Raw genomic sequence first — 23,034 nt, 5'->3', positions numbered from 1 at the left:
TGAAGCAATTACGAACTCAGTATATAAAGATCCATTTCTCATATTAATCTCCTCTTTGGTTCTTGTCTCTATGACAGGCCTTGCTCACATGTCTACTACATTTAATGACAAAGAGGAGTAAAGTAGATTTGCTTCTCATCCTGGTTTATGTTTAGAAAAGCTGCCTACTCTCATCAGTAGGACCAGCTCCTTCCTCAAACCAAACATACGCTTTTCAGAATCAAGGTATCTTATTGTTTTTCGAAAGTATTTCTCTGAATCTTGCTGTTGACTTTGTTTTGGTTGAATATCAAACCAATATCCACTGATTCAGAACTAAGAACCTCAAAGGCAGAAACAAATGCAAGGATATGCATCAGTAAGATTTTAATCAGAGAATTTGAGTGCATTGACTGGATTCAATTTTTCCCCCTCGAAATTTCACTGTTTTATTAGTTGCAGCATCTCCAAGAAAACAAACGAGGAAGTATGACAGAGGGGAATGCTAGCACATGCTACAGATTTGTGAACAGTGCACACCCTAGATAAGACAGCATTCAACTGGAGAACATTTGATATTGCAGTTATTTAGAAAAAACTTATCCATATCAATCAATCTGTAGTTTTTATTAGATAGTCATAGCAAAAGAGTACCTGAATCTTATAGGAAGCATAACCCTCCTCAGCCCCTTCAATACAATAAGAAATTTGTCACAGTGTGTTACAATTTCAGTTGCAACCAGGCCATTAGATATTGCTATAGTAGTGTAGTATAATGTAGCATAGTGTAGTATAGTGCAGTGTAGTCTGGTAAAGTATGGCACAGTATGGTGTTTACATATATATCTCTATCTCATATTGCACTGTACTGCATCACCAGATTTTTTAAGGACGGTGATGACATATCTGGGCTTGATATCTTAGAGGAATGTGGACTTAGGCACTACTGAAACAGTGAGCTACACAAAACTTTTGCTATTAAGATTAAATTTAGTTGAATGAATAGAAACAGCATCTAAATTATGTTTGTTATATACTTCTCTTCAAAGATCTGTATTTAATGATTTGCAAGAGTAGATGACTGTTGGTACCACATCTGTCATTAACTAGTAAGCTTGGTACACTCACAGGAACAGAAACTAATATATGCCAATTTTCAGTTACTAGCTTTAAGATATAATTTGGTCTTTTATGTTTCAATTGATTCAACGAATGGAAGAGAGAAGCCTCTTTCTTATTCTACGTTGTGCTTTGTTTTCTTCCCTTCATCACCAGTATCACACTATCATAGTTCAAAAGTAAGGTGAGTAGATATTTTAGATAATTTTTTTTAGATATAATTGCTATATTAACAAAAACTGAAAAAAGAAATCCTTGCAACAGGGGAGTGAACACAGGTCCTAGTAAATGAAATATACAACAGACATTATTAAACCTTCTCTGTTTCCTACAGATAAAACCCTGGTAGATAGCTTGTTAAAAGCTTGTGACTGCATGAGACACAACACAAAATGTAGGAGACAGTTATGGAAGGTTACAATACTAAAGGTCTTGACCTGCAAGTCAAATAGAAGAGAAGAAAACACCCAGGGACAGGTCTGAAGAATAATTAAAAATTAAAACTATTTTTTAATAATTAAAAGTAACATAACATCAGAATTGTTCAGGGGTATTCACAGAATCTGTCCTATGGCCTCAGAATGCAAAAATATTAGTTAAAGAATCCTAAAATTAAACCTTTAGAAAGACTTGATAATTTACTAAAATGTGACCTGTAATATTACCTGTATGAGAAGATTCCTTTTCAAAATAATTTTCACCTGCAATAGTAAATTCATGTTGTTCAATACTCGCCGTGGTATTTGCAGGATTTTGTTCTTGACTGATCCCTCCAGAATGAACGCTGTATGATAGTGGATGTTGGGTTGGTCCTTGATGTTTTTCATTTTCACTTGTAACTAGTGCTGATAAGATGATGATTGAATCAATAATGATCAAAATACCCATCATCAGTCATATTATTCTCATACCATGGTTTAATAACAAAGGTGCCTGGCTTTTGTGTTCTGGCTTTTTCTTGCTGTTGCGTTTGATGTGAAATGAAAGATGAAAGAAAAAGAAGTCCTTTGGAAACCCTATGACACAAAACCATCACCAGGATCAGAAGAAGATTTAAGTGGGCTAGAAAGGATCCCAATGACCAGTGGAAGAGAAAAGATATTGGAGAAGCAGCAGAAGAGCACATAGAAACAACAGCTTACACCTCTATTTCATATTCATTAATACTAACTTAACTGTTGAGTCTGTGTATTCTGGGTTTTTACAGTGAAAAAGTGGATGAATTTTCTCTTTTGAGTTAATATCTCAATTACACAATTACAAAGCTGGCTCCAAGGAAATTGTAATTTCTTCTGAGACTGGAAAGATGAAATAAGTAGGTTCATATATTCGAAGTTGATAAGCATACTTATTTTGAACTCAATAATAATTAAAGCTCTTACTCTTTAATTTGCTCTTGCTTACACAGCACAAGATGCAGTCAGAAAGAAGCTGAAGTACCACCACCATAAGAGGTTTTCTATTGAGTATCGACAGGTTTGGAAAAGATACATCAGAAAAACCTAAGATGAGCACTAGAACTCAGGTAGAAATATATTTGCCTTAGGTATCAAAAATTTCCATGAGTGATATATTAAAAGTAAAGCAAAGGTCCTTAATCAGAGCATGCAAAGAATGAGCTGGACTTGTTATATATGCTAAGAAACCAGCTAGAGAAACCTATGCTACTTCCCCAAATGGGAAAAACTGGAGAAATATTTATTTTCACGTTCAGGCAATGAAATATTCATATAGAGAGCACTCATGAAAATGTAATCCATTCTTTTTAAATTAAACCTAATATATCTGTATCATCTTATAAAACAAGACTTAATATTAACTAATGTATGAATATAACTGATCTAAAAATAGGCCACAAATAAAAGAAAGTTACCACAAAATTTTTTTCTGGGTGATTACAGATCTTGTTCTAATGACAATTGTATAAACCTTCGCTGTTCAAAACAAGCTCAGGACCAGAAAGATACAGCAAAAATAGCTTGAGAATGCGCTCTGTAAGCCTTTGCCTACAGAAGCTTCTAGCCTTGAGTGCTCTGGTATCTCAGCAGGCTACTGCCACGAGCACTGGTAGCAAAATGTTCACATTCATCCGGAGGATGAATTTTGTAGGAAAATTTCATGATTTTGAAACACTAGCTCCCTTTTATGTCTTTTGTCTTCAGATTTTACAACTGAAAATTTTGAAATGGAAAAAGGGATTTTTTTTTTTTTTTCTCACCGAGGTTGGTCACCAGAAGTTACAGTCTGTTCAGTTCTATTTTGCTACTGGTAGTGCAAATATAAAAATACCAGAAATGTGAGGAAAAGTGGCAATTAACCAACTTTAGCTGCAAAAGATAGACTTGGAACAACAGATAGATGCCACCTCTGAGGGCTCTAGTACAAATAATGTAAAGGCATTACACTGAACTGAGGCTATTTGTATGGGAATTACGAACAGTTGCACCATGAGTGTTACATTTTTGTCACAAATCTGAATATTATCTGAAATGCTTGATTCCTTTACCCCTGCTAGGAGAGCTAGGATACTGCTCCTCTTCATCTGTGAAGGTGGGATTCCAATGATCTTGTGTGGAGATTTCCAGAAGTGTTTCGTGTTGTGAGTCCACAGCTGTTGGGACAATGGAGGATTGAACGCTGACTATGCTCTAAGTCTACCACTGTTCATGTGTGCCATAAAGGTGATGGAAAATGGAAATTCATGTATATCCTAACTACAGCCTCTCCACTCTTTTTATCAAATCCCTTTACATCAAACCAGTTCTTCTTTTCTTTGCATTGGATAGACACAAATTTTCCCAAGACGAATGGGGAAAACAAGCAATAGAAGAATAATGTATAGCAGAAGTAACGTAAAACCATTACAGCAGTTATAGACATTTAAACTCATGTTTGAAGAATAATGCTGGACCTAAGGAACATGGTAGATATCTCAATAGATGCTTGCTAAGTACCAAGAAGTACTCAAAAAGTACCATACTAGAATATCCAGCACTGAGCTCAAAAGCAATGAACAGTAAAAAACTGATAGCGCCTTGACAACCAGCAGGTCACTAATATCAGTGAAGAAAGTTATAATACAATTAAAAAGATAAAATAAAACTTCCACAAGAGTCTATGATCAGAGACTGCATACACTTTCACCCGTGCAGCATGCAGACACTGCTAGGCCATAGAAATTATTTGGAATGCAATACACCAGTGGGATAAGTCACCAATGCAGAGTCTCAAAGATAAATAAGCTAACAGCAGAAATACCCAAAATATAGGCAAAAGAATAAAATGCCCCAAAGCAAGATGATTTGATGATTTTGTAATTTCTTCTAAAAGCAAAGACCACTGCTGAAAAAATGTAAATACTGAACTGTCTCCAGAAAAGTCAAATGCTTATAAACAGTGATTTATAAGCACTGTTGAGTAAATAAGAGCACAAACAACAGATACATTAAGATGTACTTAAATTAAATAAAATTAGAGAAATAGAACAGACTGTTATCTTTGCACAAATAAGAGCATTAGAGTATAGTCATCAATGGCAACTTCTATGCTAAAGCCCCCTCCCCCAGGCTGGGGCCATTCCCTGGTCTTAAAGTCAAGTACCAGAGTGTGTGCTTCAGTGGCACACAGCATTTGGCTTTGATCTTCACATGTGGTGGTTTTCTGGTTTTCAGAAAAAAATTATTTCAGTTATGGATGGCTTTTGAATTTAGAAAGAGTTATCAGATGATGACTGTGGGACTATTCCTATCAGGAAAATAAAGCTATGTATTAAAATACCTCAATGATCATGTTGGATCATGCCTAGACATCTGAGGTCACAAAATAAATGAGGTGATGTTAGAAGACAACATGGGAAGAGTGTAGAAGGGAGCAAATATGAGACTGTTTTGTTGATAATTCCCAATGAAAAAGGCACTTAGGCTTTGGTCTTCTCAAATTATGCCTGAACATCTCCTTCCACAGACAGGAAGTAAGGTATTAAATAGTTGTAGATTATATAAAGCATGAACTAGAATTATTTTAACACTTCAAAAAAATTCATAGAAAGAAAGATAAGCTTTTTTTCTTCTTGGAAAATCATGAGTGAATGAAAACATTTGAATAGGCATGAAAATGAGGTGGTAATTTTAAGTAGTGATAGAAGAGATATTACTTTTATCAATATGGAGCTCAGATAATTTTTTCAATCACAAAAGAGATATTTCTGAAGGAACAGATGATGAGGAGATCATCCAATTTTCACATAATACGTGTGTGGCAAAGGAGGAGGAACATCAAGTGTGAAAGGAAAAAAGAAGAAAGAAACCATCCAAAGAGAAAGCAAGTTCCTTACTCGTACTTGGAGAACTCTTGTCCTTGGCCACACTCCTGCTCCAGCTGGGAAACAGTGTGGGGTACATCGTCTCCTCTGAAGAGTCTTCATCATCTGAACCATTGCCACTGGAAGTCACATCTGCTGTGATGATGTTAAATCTGCCATGAAGCCCTAAATCACAAGGCCTTCTGTTGGCAGCATTAAGGCTTTCTTGCCTCCCCTACATGTAGCCTTACAATTACAGAGGAGAATATACAGAACTGTGCTTCCCATGGTCCATATCTCCTCCTGGCCTTTTCACTCAGAAGGGATGCACCACTTTGCCACAACCCTCCTGAAGCTCCCCGGTGTGGTACCCTTTGCATACTCACAGCATTAACCATACTCTATCCTCTTCAGCCCCTAATCAAAATGCCCTCTTAGCATAACATTCTTTACCCTTGGTTGCCTGTGTGGCTTCTTGTGTCTTCTCTCCAGGATTTGACCACCACCAGTGGTCTGGAAATGGATTCCACCAAGCTTGGGTGGTGGCTTTCACTAGGTCGTCATGACGAGGCCCTGGAGCTGTTAAGACATGGCCCATTTAACCAAGATCTTGTTATTATTTCTTGAGAAGCACTTTTCCTCCAGGAAAGTCAAGTCCACTAGCACCAGCACCCTGAGCACCCTCATGCCACAGAGATGGATGTGAGTGCAAGGCGAATGTACGAATCCATGGTATCATTACATTCCTCAAACACATCGCTCGATGCAAGTGCTTCTGGCAGTCCCAGGAAAGAACACAGTGCCTTGAGAGCAGACATCAAAAAGCCCTGTGGGTTTTCTCTAGCCCTTCACATGCCATAAAGTTAACGAGCTCCTCATAGGCTTTGACAGGAGGAGAGAGTAGATAGCCTTAGGCTCCAGAATGAGGAACATCCACCAAGATGACATAAAATCACATACAAAAGGTGAAAGAAGTAGCCATATCAGGCAAAAAGGTGACCCACAGATAAGCACATCCAGAGAAGCAAACTGCTCTGCTACTGAGAACCCCAAGAAGCCAATGCTGTCAGAGACCTGGGCTCAGAACTGCCGCTATTGAGTTCACGCAGAGGACACATGCACTCCCCTTAACCTGATGCTGTCAGCTAAATCCACACCAGAAACACTTTTCAGAGTAGGCATCAGCATAGCGTGAAGAGAGAGAGATGCAGCTTTATTCCTATCACATGACCAATGCACAATATGTTCTCAGATCAGAGCATATCAAATAATCAATTCCAGAGGTTTGTGACAGGCATTTACAGATGGAAAGAGATTTCTGCTTACAAAAATCAGAGGAATCTACAGTGTTTTCATCCACTGTGCTAGGCAAGCCAAATGGGTATTGGATGCAAATAGAACCAATGTGCCACTTGTAAGAGGTTGGAAATTCCCTCTGAAGAGAAATCAGTCGTTGAGATACAAAAACCAACAAGGAAAGTCCACAAATCTAATGTGGACAAGACAGCAATTGAATAAGCATCGGAAGGTGGTGCTTTTAAGCTATGGACCACAAATGATTTAAATGGCTTTTTCATGTGGCATGGGAGAGGTGTTTGAAAAAGGGCTGATGAGAAGAGAATCCAATTTTCACATAATACGTGTGTGGCAAAGAAGGAAGAACATCAGGTATGAAAGGAAAAAGAAGAAAGAAACCATCCAAAGAGAAAGCAAGTTCCTTACTCGTACTTGGAGCAAACTCATCCTTGGTCACACTCCTGCTCCAGCTGGGAAACAGTGTGGGGTACATCGTCTCCTCTGAAGAGTCTTCATCATCTGAACCATTGCCACTGGAGGTCACATCTGCTGTGATGATGTTAAATCTGCCATGAAGCCCTAAATCACAGGGCCTTCTGCTGGCAGCATTAAGGTTTTCCTGTCTCCCCTACATGTAGCCTTACAATTACAGAGGAGAATATACAGAACTGTGCTTCTCATGGTTCACATCCTCTAGCCTTTTCACTCAGAAGGGACTCACCACTTTGCCATGGCTCTGCTGAAGCTGCCCCAATGTGGCCTTTAGATGCATTTTGGTACCCTTTCCATGGTCACAGCACTAACCATGCTCTGTCCTCTTCTAGCAAAGTGAGCATAGTGTACTGACTTGAAAAAATTTTCGTCCTTTCTCCTACAAGTCCTTCTCGTTGGAACAGTCTACTACTAAACTATTTCCAAACAGGAAAAATGAAAAACTCAAGTACATTCTTTATATAATGACTCCCATACTCATCCTATACAGACACGCAGAATGCCTGTGTGGAATGTGAGCAGTGTGGACAGCTGCTCTATTGCTATCACATGAACAGTCCATGAGAAAAAGCCCAGTACTTTGTTTTTCCCAATTGCAACACATAGCAGCAAACAGCTGTGAAATATACTACACATTCACCCCCTGCTCCATTTAATGCTTCCGAAGCTGGCTGCTCTGGTTTCTGCTTATTCAGTCCCTAATCAAAATACCCTCTTAGCATGACATTCTTTACCCTTGGTTGCCTGTGTGGCTTCTTGTGTCTTCTCTCCAGGATTTGACCACCACCAGTGGTCTGGAAACGGATTCCACCAAGCTTGGGTGGTGGCTTTCACTAGGTCGTCATGACGAGGCCCTGGAGCTGTTAAGACATGGCCCATTTAACCAAGATCTTGTTATTATTTCTTGAGAAGCACTTTTCCTCCAGGAAAGTCAAGTCCACTAGCACCAGCACCCTGAGCACCCTCATGCCACAGAGACGGATGTGAGTGCAAGGCGAATGTATGAATCCATGGTATCATTACATTCCTCAAACACATCGCTCAATGCAAGCGCTTCTGGCAGTCCCAGGAAAGAACACAGTGCCTTGAGAGCAGACATCAAAAAGCCCTGTGGGTTTTCTCTAGCCCTTCACATGCCATAAAGTTAACGAGCTCCTCATAGGCTTTGACAGGAGGAGAGAGTAGATAGCCTTAGGCTCCAGAATGAGGAACATCCACCAAGATGACATAAAATCACATACAAAAGGTGAAAGAAGTAGCCATATCAGGCAAAAAGGTGGCCCACAGATAAGCACATCCAGAGAAGCAAACTGCTCTGCTACTAAGAACCCCAAGAAGCCAATGCTGTCAGAGACCTGGGCTCAGAACTGCCGCTATTGAGTTCACGCAGAGGACACATGCACTCCCCTTAGCCTGATGCTGTCAGCTAAATCCACACCAGAAACACTTTTCAGAGTAGGCATCAGCATAGCGTGAAGAGAGAGAGATGCAGCTTTATTCCTATCACATGACCAATGCACAATATGTTCTCAGATCAGAGCATATCAAATAATCAATTCCAGAGGTTTGTGACAGGCATTTACAGATGGAAAGAGATTTCTGCTTACAAAAATCAGAGGAATCTACAGTGTTTTCATCCACTGTGCTAGGCAAGCCAAATGGGTATTGGCATGCAAATAGAAATAAAAGTGACTATTACATATGGATGAACAAAATCAATCACAGTCACTGTTTGAGTAGGTTGCTCTGATAACTTAGAAGGGTATTTCGTTGATCAGTAACAGAGTTTTACATCTGATTCCTGGCACACCTACAGATGAATCATAATTTATTAGTAACAAAGAAACTTTTTTCATCCAAGAGACGAAGTTGATGGCAAAGTGCTGAGAGTGTATTAATCTGGTCCATTAACTTGATGCAGAACATCACCAACAATGTCTAAATCCAGAGAAATACCAAAAGGGTATTGTCTGAAGAACAAGGAGCTGTGAATATTGTTCATTTCAAACCCATAGCAAAGAAATCTTTAGATTAAGCCAGATACCTTTTCACAAAACTTTAACTTTACAAATGGTGTGTAATATAGATTGAGAGTCACACGGTTTGTTTCTCAGTTTAACACACTATAGAATTAGATAGATATATTTTTAGCCATCTGTCAGAAGATATATGACAAATAGTGTTCTTTACCTATTTCTTAATTTTCTGCTTTCCTATCTGTGGGATTTTTCCCTGGGAAATTAAACTGGATACTCCAATGAGCCTGCAGCGCTGTGGAATCTAAAGAGCAGATATTGGGGTGCAGCTTCATCTTCTTTTTTTGATTGTTCTCCATGTAACTTTCTCCTACACTACTGAATATTTGATGACTTCTCAGAGAGATGCACAGCTTATACTTAACTTCTTTCTGAAAGGACTGCTAAGTTACTGATTCATTTGTAATGCAGTAAAATTAAACTAACTGAGTCTCTTTGGCTTTAAAGTGGTGTTGCTGATGTTGCTAAATCTATCAGAAAAGCTCAGGTGCCTTACTTTCATAAGTTTTTTTTCCCAGAGAACCAATCTATCAATCCTAAACCAGTAAACAATCATGCCAATGCTATCACTTCTGTGATACACATATATCAGTATTGACATATTTTATTACATTGCTTTATAGTTATTTTGATCTTTTAAAATCTTAAATACCTCTAGTTTTCCCTCTGTAAAATAGTCATGCCCATGAGAGAGAACTGTTAGCAACAGGAAGGGACATATATATCTAGAATCAATACATTTGATAATCAAGGAGTAAAACAAAAACAGAAAGCTTTCCTGCCTGGAAAAAATGCACAGGTTTTTGCAGTGCATACAGAAACACCTGTACGAGGAAACACTAAGTCACACATGCATACAAAAGCAAATACATATGAAGGTGGAATTTCCTCCACGCTTCACCCCCTTACAGGTAATATTTTGTAATAAAAGCTCTTGCTTGAAACAAACGCCAGAAAGTTTTCTACTTTCTTTCAAGGTTTGGGGTAAAATCAACCTAATATTTCTTTTCTTATCTACATATTTATAAGCTATTACTAACCTTCACATCCTCTGAGACAAGATGCTTGGTTTTAGTGATTTATGCCTTCTAGCAAGGCTTTTGCTGACTGTGTAAAACAAATGATCATTCTTACTCTAAATACAGTGACGAGGGCACCACCCTTCCAAATCACATAGACCATTTGACCATCTATCAGCAACCAACAGACAATCAAGCAAGTTCCTCACTTTCATGAATTTCCTTGGTGGGGGAAAAAAAAAGAGCCAGTAGGAAGAAACTTTCACGTCTATCAGTTCGATCTTTACTACAACATGCCTCTGTAGATTTCCTGTGTGTAATTAAAATGTTCTCCCTTTAGGTTCACTTTATTTTCTGGGGCAAAGATCTTTATCACTCTAAACTTAAGAACTAATGTGAACATATGTACATTACTTCCACTTTAACATGTGCAAGATGACTTCAAAAGCTTTTTATTTGTTGTAGCTGCTGTGCATTACATATTTCATAAAAACATCACAAGCAGTTTTTCTGATTCAATAAAGTTATCTAAGGACAAAGCTGAGAAAAATTGCTAGTGTTTTTTGATTCCTCAAAGCCTGTGGAGCCCCAATTTTCTCTCATGCATACTGCCAACAACAAGGGTCAAATTAATTTTTGCAGTGCACAATTGGAACCATATAAAGGATTGCTTTGGTTAGCGAGGCCATGTTTTTGACACAGATTACCCACATTCACAACCATAAATATATTAGAATAACAGAGAACTTTTATCCTAAATTGACAAAAATGTCCTTTTCTACCTCAGACATAAATTGACTTCAAGTAACAATTGGTTGTACTAATTTGTGGTGCCTCAGAGAGCAAACAGGTGTGATAAAACAGCAGTGGAAAATATAAACCAACAATCTCTCTGAGCTCATGTATAAGCATTGAATTAAACACACTGTAAATGATTTTGTTCCCACTGTCCCAGAGAGTGAAATTCATTTCTGACTTAACCAGTTTGTAAAGCAGTGTCTTTCAATGTCTTTCCAATATTTGAAATGTTGTATACCTCACCACTTACCAGAATGCCCTTCTGGAAGAACAAAGCAATTTTAATGCAATCTATATTTAATGTAGTTGTTATGAAATGTAAATCTTACTAGTAGTAGCATGATAATGTCCACCATCTTCTTCATGGAAATCATCAGCCTCTGTCCCGAAAGAGATGTCAGGTGATAGAGATGGAACTTCATAATCTGTATGGTGATGGATAAATCATTATATTTCATTAGTTGAGTTAGCTGAGTTGCAATGCAGTATTTAGGAGTACTTCAGTTATTCTGTCCTGCAAGCTTCATCCCTTCATTTATTGGTCCAAGAGAGGAGAAAGATACAGACTAGATTCCTCTCATAATTCAACCCCGCATAACCTTACTTTACCAACATAGTAAGGATATCACCTTACAGATTATTTCAAGAGGAGTATGTATTACAGTGATAATGAATATTCTGGCAGTGATCTGTTCAGGTGATACAAGATTTAAATGCTACCTGTATACCATGTGGACAGGGATTCTAGAGTAATGAATGAAGCTATTTGTATTCCCCTCTACTGAGATATATTCTGAGATTTAGTCCAAAAATTTATACTCTGCATGCAAGCAGAGTTGATAATAGCTGTAATGGCAATCAGTTAAAATACACAGCATACACCTCAGGGAATGGTTCTGATCCTAGTTCCTTAGGAAAAAAAATGTTAGGATTTATCATTCATGATGCTAACTATATGGAAAAACAAGCATAACATAACATGAGTATACCGCAAGTGAAGAGTAATTTTATAATCCTAATGCTTCTGCTCTTTTTTTTTTATTTTTAATTTCAGTATATACTGAGGATAGTGATGCAAAATACTGTTATCCTTCACTGGTAAGTTACGGGTGATTTGATAAATAGCCTGTAGTCACACAGTAAACCTTACTGTCCTTAGAGGATGACTTGTATTTGTATCCCTTAGGTTCAATTGGAGCTAGTCTTTCAGACTTCAGATAATTTCATCCACACAAGAAACATAAAAGATGAAATAAAATATATAGAAAAGAAGATGGTGTTTCTATTTGGTAGGGCTTCATGAAATTTGAATTTGGCTTTACTACCTAAAAGAAGTTATTAATAACATTTTAATTTGACATATCTATCTCCCTAAGCATTCTCTAATATGCCGTAGTAAGATGATGTCCTAAAAAATCTCCTGTATTTATACAAAGAGAAATCTCTTCTATTGTAAACTCCTCCTCATTCTTATTATTTAATGTCATTTCATTTAGAAAACAGATAAGAATGTTATCCTTATCTCTACATATGCTTCATACTCACATACAATCAAAAAAATGCTTAGAAATTTAGAATGCCTCAGTTTTCTCTCAAAGACATACATTCTCTCTTTTTTTTCCCTCCTGAATACAAATTAGAGATGGTACTTTTCAATTTCTCATTATATCCTTTAACTATCAAAGTAATCTTTCACTCACTTATATTAAAGGGCAACCTACTGTTCTTACCATAGTCTTTTCCAGGAGTTCCTTTTCCACCCCCTCCAGAAGTGTGGTCTGGCAGCTGTGAGACTGGAGTAGCACTTCCATAATATGAGGGGCTGGATTTCCTGATGGAGGTATCCATGGGAGTTGTCTCATGAGTTGATCCACTACCTACATTTTCATCGTCTGCACCTGAAGTTGAGGACTCTCCACTGGTATGACGTGTGCCATCTGCATTATAGCGTGAGCCATCTGCATTGTCAATGACTGTGGAAAGAGGGAATTAAGCAGTTAATATCAAGGAGCTACATAGCTATATTTCAGTAATGCTAAACAGTTTTAGTTCTACAACAACAAAAAAAAAATAAAGAGAAACACTTGTGAATTAATACCAGTTCATCCATTTTTGCCATCCTATCTAACCTGTCTAGATAATACTTCACTAAAAACTTCACTAAAACATGTCTAATGTATATATGCTAGTTTACATATTTCTCAAATATGTAGGGACAACCCTGCATCACTTATTTCCATCAAACAGTTTGGTTTTAACATAAAATCTCGGCATTTGTAAAGTCAATCAGAATTTCAGAATTGCAACAAATAATTTATTATGAGCATTTTCTTCCACTTCCAGCTGCTTTTCTAACAAACAGCTCAAATGAGATGTAGAAAGGTTGTTGTCTTAAGCCAAGTCATATGTGTCAAAGAGATATTATCTGCTCTGAGATGCTAAAAATGTCAAATACCTATATAAAAAAGTGTTTGGTAGCACCCTGAAACAAACAAAGTTCCATCAGATTTAGGGGAAAAGAAGTGACCAATTGTTTTAATTTCTGTTGAATGTCTCTTAACTTCTTTTTCTTATGTTTGGCTTGATTTTTTAATGTCAGTAACTGTTTATGTAAAAAAAGATAACCAGATACTAAAAACTGAGCAAGTGCATGTCTTTCTAATCAGTACAGTACCTATTTCATCTTGATTACTGAGGAGAGAAGTATCTAGTTTTTCGACTGGCTCACACCCTATGTCCCTTGTTTCTGTGAAAGAAGGAATATAGAAATTATTAATTTGAGAAAATGAATTAAAAAGTCACATGTATATCCATATTAATGGTACATAATCACAAAACGTCAGCTTCAGATGAGGACAATTGGAAACAAATTTCCAAACAAATATTATTCACTGATGTACCTACTTTCCCTTTTTGCTCCTTCCGAGGTGGGACACTTCAGTATTGTTAGTTCTGTCAGCTAACAATTAGATTCTCCATTTCCATAGCCATTCCAGAAAACAGTTGCAGTCAATGTCAGTTAAAACAGCCTTATGACCCAGTTTCAATGCAGGCAGCCCCATTGTCATGATGGAAGTGGCAACTCTAACCCTCTCTTACTGAAGAGACTGTCTTCTCCATGGAGGGCTCTGCACAGGCAAAGCTTGCCTTGGTCTGGTGAGCACTGCTTCCTCCAGTGGGCTGAAGTGCCACATCTGGGACCAGTGTGTAAGCTACCTGATCATACTGCTGGAAGGGAATAATACTTGGGAGGAGTTATAAAACTCTGAGGGCAATGGATATCACTGTAGCAGCAGAATAGCCATTTGTGAGTGTCAGAGGATGGCAGCTCACATACTGTGCCAATGCAAAGATTTTTAATTATATGACTACTAAGAATGACATCAGAAAATGTCACTGCCACCTAAATCATGAATGATTTTTTCCTACAGCTTTCTGTAACAACTGTCTGTGAATGTCACTATCTACTGAAACTCGAGCCACTGGAAGTTAGTCCAGATTTTATCTTCAAATATTGTGTTCAGCATCTGTCATGGACTACCTACATTTTCCTAATAATTTAATAAAATATTTCTATCTACTAAAAAGTTCAAAACCTTAGACGAAAGTGGTCTGCTTCTGACCCACGTTGCTGTCTAGCTGCCTAATGTCTGAATGGAGATTTGCCTAAGCAAATACTGAATGAACCTACAAACAGGAGAGCAGCAGCCATGTCCACGGGCCTGGGATGGCCCTTGCTGCTGCAGGCGGCAGCCACTCCTAGTATTTCCGAACACAAGTAACTGCTTTTGGCTACAGAAGCTCATGTGCGCATGAACAGAAGAGCTGAATGCCAGCACTGACAACAGTTGTGTCTTTCAGATTTACTGCACAGTGGTTCAGTTCACTAAGCCGTTATAATGAACTGTTCTGAAGCTACTAAGTTATTCCCAAAGGCAGAAAAAAAGTTTAGGTCAAAACACAGTAATAACAAAATGGATCAAATTCATTGCTGGCATGATAGTTACACTTCTAGAGTTTGAAAAAATGTATTTCTCCTCAGCTGAAAAAGAGATTATGTTTGTTATAGAAGCCTTCATTCCAGTACCTTAAATAGGAGATTACATACATTATTTTTAGTTAATCTATTTCTAAAATACATCATAAAATCACCTACATACCTGTCTCATTGTAACAATATGCATCGTACCGACCAGTTGTATTCGCTGGAAGCTTGTAAATGCCAGTATGGTTTGCTGCACAAAGATGATACGGTCTGATTCGTGGGATAACAATATGCCCCACTACAAAACCATACCTGTGAAGGACAGAGGTAAATAAACCATATTACTAACTATAGCAGATGGCACCTCAAACATGAAGAAGCTACAAAGAAGCCATAATGTTTTTAATGCGTATGTATTTATGCATACTTTTTTGTTCCTTTTTCATTCAGGTGTTCCTTTCCCACAGGTAGCTACATCAGTCTCTGACCACTCAACACTGTTTCATAAGTAATTTCTAGAATTTAACCCATTTAGCAATTGATTCCAGAGCAAGGCAGTGAAAGTGAGGGAAGCAAGTGCACTTTTTGTTCAGTGGAAGGTTGTATTACCTGACACTAAAGACTGGATTGTTTTTCCTTTAGGGATTCACACTTTCGTTGCTTTGACATAACATAATGCTCAGTGACATTCCACACAGAAATGAAATGTTGAGGGCTTAATTTATGGTACCTGAGCAAACTTTAAGAACGATTGTAACACATATCATTTTCTGCAAAAACTGACAACTTAGTAAAATATTCAAATACACCAGTCATTCATTCACAAATTCTGAGTCTATCTTTCAGTTGAACAATGTGGTTATTGTGTACAGAGATCACATATTTCAGTGAAGACTGTAGTTACACTAGGTATAATACATTATTACTATTTTGCAACCCTGTAACAATTGATTCCAATGTATTTAACTGGGATATGTGATAGAACTGTAATAAGAACTGGGGCTTGATTTGGGTTTTGTTTCACTTCTTGAGAGGGATGATTTGTCATGGAGGAGTAAATGTCATAGCTTTGCAGTTTTTTATCTATGAACATCATTCCAGTTACACGTCTAACGTGCAGATACTTGTAATTCTGAAAGTCTCTTGTAGGTGGAATTATAAATTACTTTACACTCCCAACTGACACCTTCTAAAATATTATTGACCTATTTGTGTTACATTCTGTTGATTCATCTTATTCACTCACCATTTGACATGTATTTTGATGATTATATACAGTATATTTTTCCTGTCCCACTCAAGCTTGGTAAGAGCTAAGGCTTACTGACAAGGACCTCTAGCACAGGATCAACAAATGAAAATAAGAGGGAGGATTGGCCAGGAGGAAGAAATCCTATCTGTATGCCTTACACATCCAAATCTGTCCTCTGGTAAACTCTGAATTAGGGAAAATTGTAAAATTAAAAAAAACCTACAGCTCCCCACTGAAAAAAAAATAATCCATCTTCTTCTTTCAATTAGCTTTATATTTTAACTTCAGAAAAAACTTTCCATATTGCAGAATACTCATAATTGCTAGCACTAGAAATCTCTATCCCTAGGCATTAGTTAGGATTTGATCTCTACATATTATGTAGTGCTGGGCAATTCAGACTGCTATGTATGTTCATATGCCAATGTCAGAAAAAAAGAACATGCTTACTATGTTATGAAGGATTTTTCCCTCAGAGTAAAGTACTGTTTCTAGTCTTTATGTGGTACAATTTTAAATTACACCCACTTCTCACAGAAGAATCCAGCAAGAATTCTCTGTCCACTGTTCCCTGACAATTTTGTCCACATCTTTCACCATCATAATACTTGTGAAAATGAACATCACATGCTGTCATCAAAAGCAGTGCACAACACTTTTATGTATAAGAAAGTTTTCAAAGCACTGTGTATAGTAAGTTTATTATGTGTTTTTTAAAGCAAGATCACATGTTCATATAGTCTGACGTATTTACAGACCACAGGATTGTATCGACTCAATTAGTGCTTGAACAGAGGGCATCCTTAGGGAAAATATTTAATCTTGATGGCACTTTTGTTACAGATTTTGTTGGAATACATCATTACTTATAGAGGGTAATTAAGTCACTTGACAACCTGGTTTTGGGTTTTTAATAATTACTATGTCTGTCTTCTGAAACTTTTCCATTCACAGATTATAAGGATGCACTAATACTGTGGCCATTTTTTCATTGGGATGCCAAGAGTTCATCCCTCATGGTGCCACTTGCTGCTTTTTACTGTTTCTTGACAAGACAGAGTTTCATATACCATATATACCATCTTCAGTCTTTGACCTTACGTTAGGTCCTTACTTATTACTCATTACTTATTATCTTACTCATTACTCAGCGATACAGTATGATCTGAACATCTTCCTGATTAGTTTATTATACTGTCAATGTTTTGTTACCTTTAGATTTTATCTGTGAGAGGTCATGATTTTTTAAAAGATAAGTGGTAAAAACTATATGCATCAAGGACTTATTTATTACTGGACCCAGAACAAACATACACATGCACAAAGATGTTTTGTTCATTACACAATATAACTTATTTAACTGCTATGACCATCTTAACATCTATAGGAAGTCAAATGTAATTATTACACTATAGCATGAATGGATTGACTTGTCATGGTATCTCATTTTTTCAAGAATTTCTTTACCTGCAAGTTTCAAATCCAAGTTCATGAGCTTTCTTCAGCTGTTCTAGTGTTGCCAAGGTACTATTGAGAGCTCTGCAGAGTTTGACTGCTTCAGGTCGTGTGAGACTGTAGCGACCATTTTTCTCAACATGAAAAACTCCTCCGTATCTGCAGCTTACATTGAATTCTGTTATCAAAGAAAAAGAAAAAAAAGGTGTTACAAATTGTTAGACCTAATGCTTCACTGAAGACATGGAAATTGTTTATTTTCAAATATAGTACTTTCAATGTAAACCACCAAGAAGTAGCCGCTAACAATTCATTCAGAAAAAGCACTACCACTTTCAATCATGTTCTTCATACTTCCCCTCTTTGCACTGAGGCACAAGCCAAATCTTTAGCCTTTCCAAAAATAGCAATACAACATGTTTTTGTGAGATATCTAACACTTTTAACATTCCATTAACAATAATGTGCAGACGATACACTTTGTGAAATCTTGGAAGCCACACTGCTGCAAAACTAGGTGAATATCAGATGTACTTGAAAGTAAAAAATTTCATTCATAACAGATTTTTTTAAAGATGAAATGGAGTATAATAAGAGGTTTTGTGATCATTAAGTTCTTTAATTATCTTATTGTGATCCCTTTACAGTGTATGAATTTATATGTCAATCCCCAGTTTCAGAACCAGTTCAAGTAACATGTTCCTATTACGTGCTAGACAAAAGCAGAAAGTGGTTTGATTTTCATGATCTCCTTGAGATAAGAACTATTCATGGTCTATCTGAGACAAAAACTAAGTAAGTCTGAACTAGAACAACATTATGTTGTTAAATACTCCCTGAAAGATAATCTTTAAACTCTTCATATTCAGCCTGCTGGGGCAGATAAAGAAGTGTCAAATACACATTATATAAGAGTTCACATGAATGAATTTCTTGCCACCTGTTCATTCATCTGACAATATTTCCCTGCATTTTGAAAGGCTACTTCTTGCTGAGTTCATGCTCTCGCACAAACATCTTACTGCCAACTCATGTCAGAGTTTCAATATGTACTGCAGTGTTCATTTAATGTTAAAGGTTATCTTGGATGGATTTTAACTCAATAATACTGTAAAGGTTTGCATATGGAAGTAAATTTCAATGGCAAACTGTATGAGGATAAAATTAAAAAAAATAGTTTATACAGTTACATACAATTCATTTTCTGGCCACAAGCCTGGCAAACCTGAACAAGCAGTATTTGCAAAGCCTGAGTGAGGGGAGCACCCCATCCAAATTATTAGAGACACTGAATGAAAGGCATAAGGGCTAGAGACTCTGAGGAGATCATCCTCCATTCATCTTTTTTTTGGAAAAATACTGCCTACATAATGCAACAAGTAAACTGGGGAAATGGCATAATCCAGGGAAAGTCTGTGACTGATAAAATGAGAGAAAAAAAATAAATATTAGCTGTCATCTTTTTTAACAGAAGCAGCTAAAAAAGAGTTAATAATAATAATATTACCAATAACAATAACAGTATGAATAAGAACAATCATACACATGGAGAAAAATCAGGGAAGAACAGGACACTTCCAAGCAATGTGAAAAGACTTTGCTTTTGCCCCACCTTTCCCTCTAGAGAAAAAAAGCAATTGCAACTCCAGACCAGAATGACAACAGCAAAGCACACTTAATAGGAGTAACCTATCATTCCCAGTGAAAAGAGGAGTACGACTCATTTTTATCTTATTTTTAGTGGAAGTTCCATGTGCAAGAAAGGGAAAAATAGACTAGTCTCCAAATATTAAAAGGGCGTGTTTGTACCATCTATTTGAAAAAAAAAAAAAGACATATAATAACTGCTTTTCTGAAAGACCTGAAATACAATTCATACACATTTGCATTGACACATACTATGTGAACAAGTAACTTTCCCAATGTTATTTTTGCTTGACAGTCTATTTTCTTCTATAGTATAGATGTGAAAGCAAATGATGGTAAATAAGGCATGCACTCTTTCTTCAATTACTTTTGTTCATTGGCAACCTGACGTTATTCTATGTACAGTGTATCTACTAAGTGTGAACTGCAAAGAACATTCCTTTTCGTAGCTCACAGGAAACAATCAAGGAGATAAAACACCAGATCAAACCCAGACTGTATGATGTATGAGAAGACAATCATTATTCATGTCCAATAGTATTGATGTTTGCTTGACCAAAGGAGCTCAAAAGCTGTGCATCCAATCTTGAATACTTTTACCATAGGCAACAAAATTAACCATTATGGTTACTTGGATTGCCTTTCCCCAAAAAGAATGTACAAAGTACCTCTGCTCTCTTCCCCCCCAAACCGCCCCTTCAGTATTTTGGCTGAAGAAAAAAATTTCAATTTAGACAAAATCAATATACATTGCAGAGCTGTTTAACAGCCTTGCTGGTTACAATTCTTAGTGTTTGTATTATCATACATTATTTAAAAAAATCAAGAACACATAATTTTTAGTTCTGTAAAATTTATGCAGTACTAACATTCTCTCAAAATGCCTTTTTGTTTGACAGAGTTGTTTTCTTCTTCCAGGGAAAAATAGTTCTGCAGAAATTTCTCTGATGACAGACATGTCATAAGAGGTTTTGAAGGCAAGAATGAGGAACCTGTTTGGCAGAGGACACAAAAATACATTTCTCTTTCCTGGGGGACGTAATGTCCTGCAGCAGAGGTTAGTTTCAGCAAGTTCCCATACGTGATTCTGAAATTGTGACAGTGCTCCCCACAAGTGCCAGATGCAGATGTGCACAGCACTGGTCCTGGGAATAGTTGATGGACTTGAGACCTTCTGTGGCCACACTCCTGACTGAACACCACCACATGTTGAAAAGTCATCACCACATATGCACAGTGTCACAGATGTAGTCAACAAAGCACAGGATGCAGATTCCAATAGATATTTCCTTATAACAGCACAACGAATAGCTGCTCTGCATAGAAGGATGTGGCCCTTCTGCCACTCCTTGGCTACTGCTATGGGATGGAGCAGCTTTTGCAGCTGCCATGCAAGTGGCTTCTACTTTGCCTACAAATGTTTCATATTCAAAGACCGACATTATCTTGGAAGTTGTCCAGTCAGTAGCTGTATTAAACATAAATGACCTAGACAAGAAAAAGACTTCTCTTTGGTTTTTCCTTCTTGATTCTCTCTTCCCTGTAGAACAAAACAGGCCGAAATTTGTTAATAATGAAACATATTCTGTGAAGTCCAAGACTTAATATTATATTTGGGGATCAGATCACAAAGTTCTGTTTGATTACTTAAAAGTAACAGGCTCAGTGTTCTTGGAGATAGATTTGCTTGAGACATCAACACCTTTTCTGATAACTTTAGGCTAATTTCTGAAGAACTGTGAAAGCAGATACCACATGCATTGGGTGGCATTTGATAGCAGTTAATCCTATAGTCACTGAATCACAAAGTGAAGTTCACTTTTGTTTAGAGTGAGTTCATTTAACTGTCATCAAACCACAGTTTTAAACACGACAATATATGCTTCATTAACATCCAGGTACTCAGTAATAGTCAGAATTCCACCGAGAATCAGTTCCTTAGACTTCAAGAGTTTAAAAAATGAGGCTTATTTACACAAATAGGCTTAATGGAACTACTTGTAGGCTACATGCCTATGCATGTGTACATTTTTCATGGAAATGCTTAGCCTGGATCTACAGTGTACATACTGCACACCAGGACACTTCTGGGAAGTATCAGGCTTATTGCACATGTGCTGCCCAATCGCACTGCATGCCCACACAGGAGGGCCAAAGCTCTCAGGAAGCCTTGCTCATGCAAAATGAGAGATCACGTGGGTGTCCAGGAAACCCCAGGCAAAAATGTGGCAATCCAATTCTCAAAACTGGGTTTAAGGCCATCCAATTCCTTGGCACTGTGCCCTAAAGTAATGCTGAGACAGCATGTTTGTTTTCACTTTGATGATTATCTTCTACACCTACTATTAAAAACGTACCATTGCTGTAGTATAGACACTCTGTTCATGAAGAAGTGAATACAGAAAAAGGACTATCACAGTACCTAAAACTCACACAGTATTTCACAGTCTAAGCCAATTGCATAAATTCAACATCTAGTTTTTGAAGACAGTAATTACTACATTTTAAGAATGACAAAATAGAAATGCAGAGCACACAACCCAGACCTGTCTGGTAGCACAGTATTTTTACTTTATAGTCTCCTCATCCAGACCATGAGGATTCTTAACTGAAGTAATGAAAAAACTTCTAATCATATCAATAGAAAACTTAACAAAAATAAAAGATGGAGTCTAAACCAAATTGATACCTTAAATTCTTTTTCCCATGGTGAGGCTTACAGACTAATTTTGAGTTAAGGAAGAAACATGATCGCCAAAACCAAATCTAAATGCATATTCTATCTTTTCCAATAGTGCAGGAAGATCAAATCTATTACTTTTTATTGATGTTACTTAACTGGCTTTAACACAGTTATGCAAAAGATGGATTTTTGCTTTGTTTCGAGAGACAAGGCAATACAATTGTGTGACAAACTATTACTGATCCCTTTAACCATTTTGAAGCTTAAAGGAGTGATTCAGAGTGGACTTTCAGTGACATCTCAAACAGCACCCAAACCTTCCCTCCTGCCTCCTCTCAGAGCTGTCCGGCTTTGGGTGCTCTCAGGCCATGATCCTTCCCTGACATCCACATAATTTGCTACAGCTGTTTAATATAGCTCTTTAAAACCCAAAAAGTACTAAACATGTCTGAATTGTCATCATCATTTATCTCATCCAGACCATGAGATTGGGTGACACAATCCAAAGTCATGGAATGTCCCTAAGTCTGTGATGAGTGTTATGGGCATGGAGAACATTAGCTTCCACACAGGCCATTTCTCTCCATCTTTTCTGGGATTTCTGATGCCCTGTCCCAAGCAGCTGCATGCAAACCTTTCTCTATTGGCTATTGCCATTCACGCAGATAAACCATGTTCAATTAATACTTGTCAGCCAAAATCACTAACTTTAGTTCCCCGGACAATTTGCTAGCTAGAGCCCACCGATGGTATAGAATCATCTTAGGCAAACTAAAGAGCATTGTCCTGTCATGGAAGTGTGAGTTACACCCTGATTATTAATATAAGAGGCTTGTTAGAAACTGTCACAGGAAGAAACCAGGTGCAATTTCTATTTCCACCCTGATTCTGCAACCCTTATGCATAATGAGTAACACTGACTCATGCAACTCTTCCCATTGGAGCTCATTTTCCATAAAGATTTTTGGTGTAT

General features: G+C 37.3%; 1 protein-coding gene and 1 long non-coding RNA gene across 5 annotated transcripts in view; one reads left to right on the top strand and one right to left on the bottom strand.

The window, feature by feature from the left end:
* Window positions 1–23,034, bottom strand: part of CD44 (CD44 molecule (Indian blood group)) — a 52,842-nt gene that overhangs the window by 14,274 nt on the left and 15,534 nt on the right. For 3 of the 4 annotated variants that reach the window (XM_032691879.1, XM_032691880.1, XM_032691881.1), the window contains exons 2-6: window positions 17,744–17,909; window positions 15,200–15,336; window positions 13,714–13,785; window positions 12,770–13,012; window positions 11,369–11,464 (exon numbers count right to left, since the gene is read on the bottom strand). In XM_032691879.1, coding sequence (XP_032547770.1) covers window positions 11,369–11,464; window positions 12,770–13,012; window positions 13,714–13,785; window positions 15,200–15,336; window positions 17,744–17,909 — 714 coding nt within the window. Of the gene's footprint in view, window positions 1–1,763; window positions 1,944–3,604; window positions 3,710–11,368; window positions 11,465–12,769; window positions 13,013–13,713; window positions 13,786–15,199; window positions 15,337–17,743; window positions 17,910–23,034 lie in introns of all 4 variants that reach the window. The other variant, XM_032691882.1, reaches the window with a different exon arrangement.
* LOC116788783 lies at window positions 70–3,778 on the top strand. Its single transcript, XR_004357765.1, has 4 exons — window positions 70–225; window positions 1,255–1,282; window positions 2,507–2,623; window positions 3,614–3,778. It is a non-coding gene; the product is annotated as an uncharacterized LOC116788783 (long non-coding RNA).

Source organism: Chiroxiphia lanceolata, chromosome 6, assembly GCF_009829145.1.
Source record: "Chiroxiphia lanceolata isolate bChiLan1 chromosome 6, bChiLan1.pri, whole genome shotgun sequence".
NCBI lineage: Eukaryota > Metazoa > Chordata > Aves > Passeriformes > Pipridae > Chiroxiphia > Chiroxiphia lanceolata.
The sequence above is the reverse complement of the archived record's forward strand: the minus strand, read 5'-3'. Positions and strand labels throughout refer to the sequence as shown.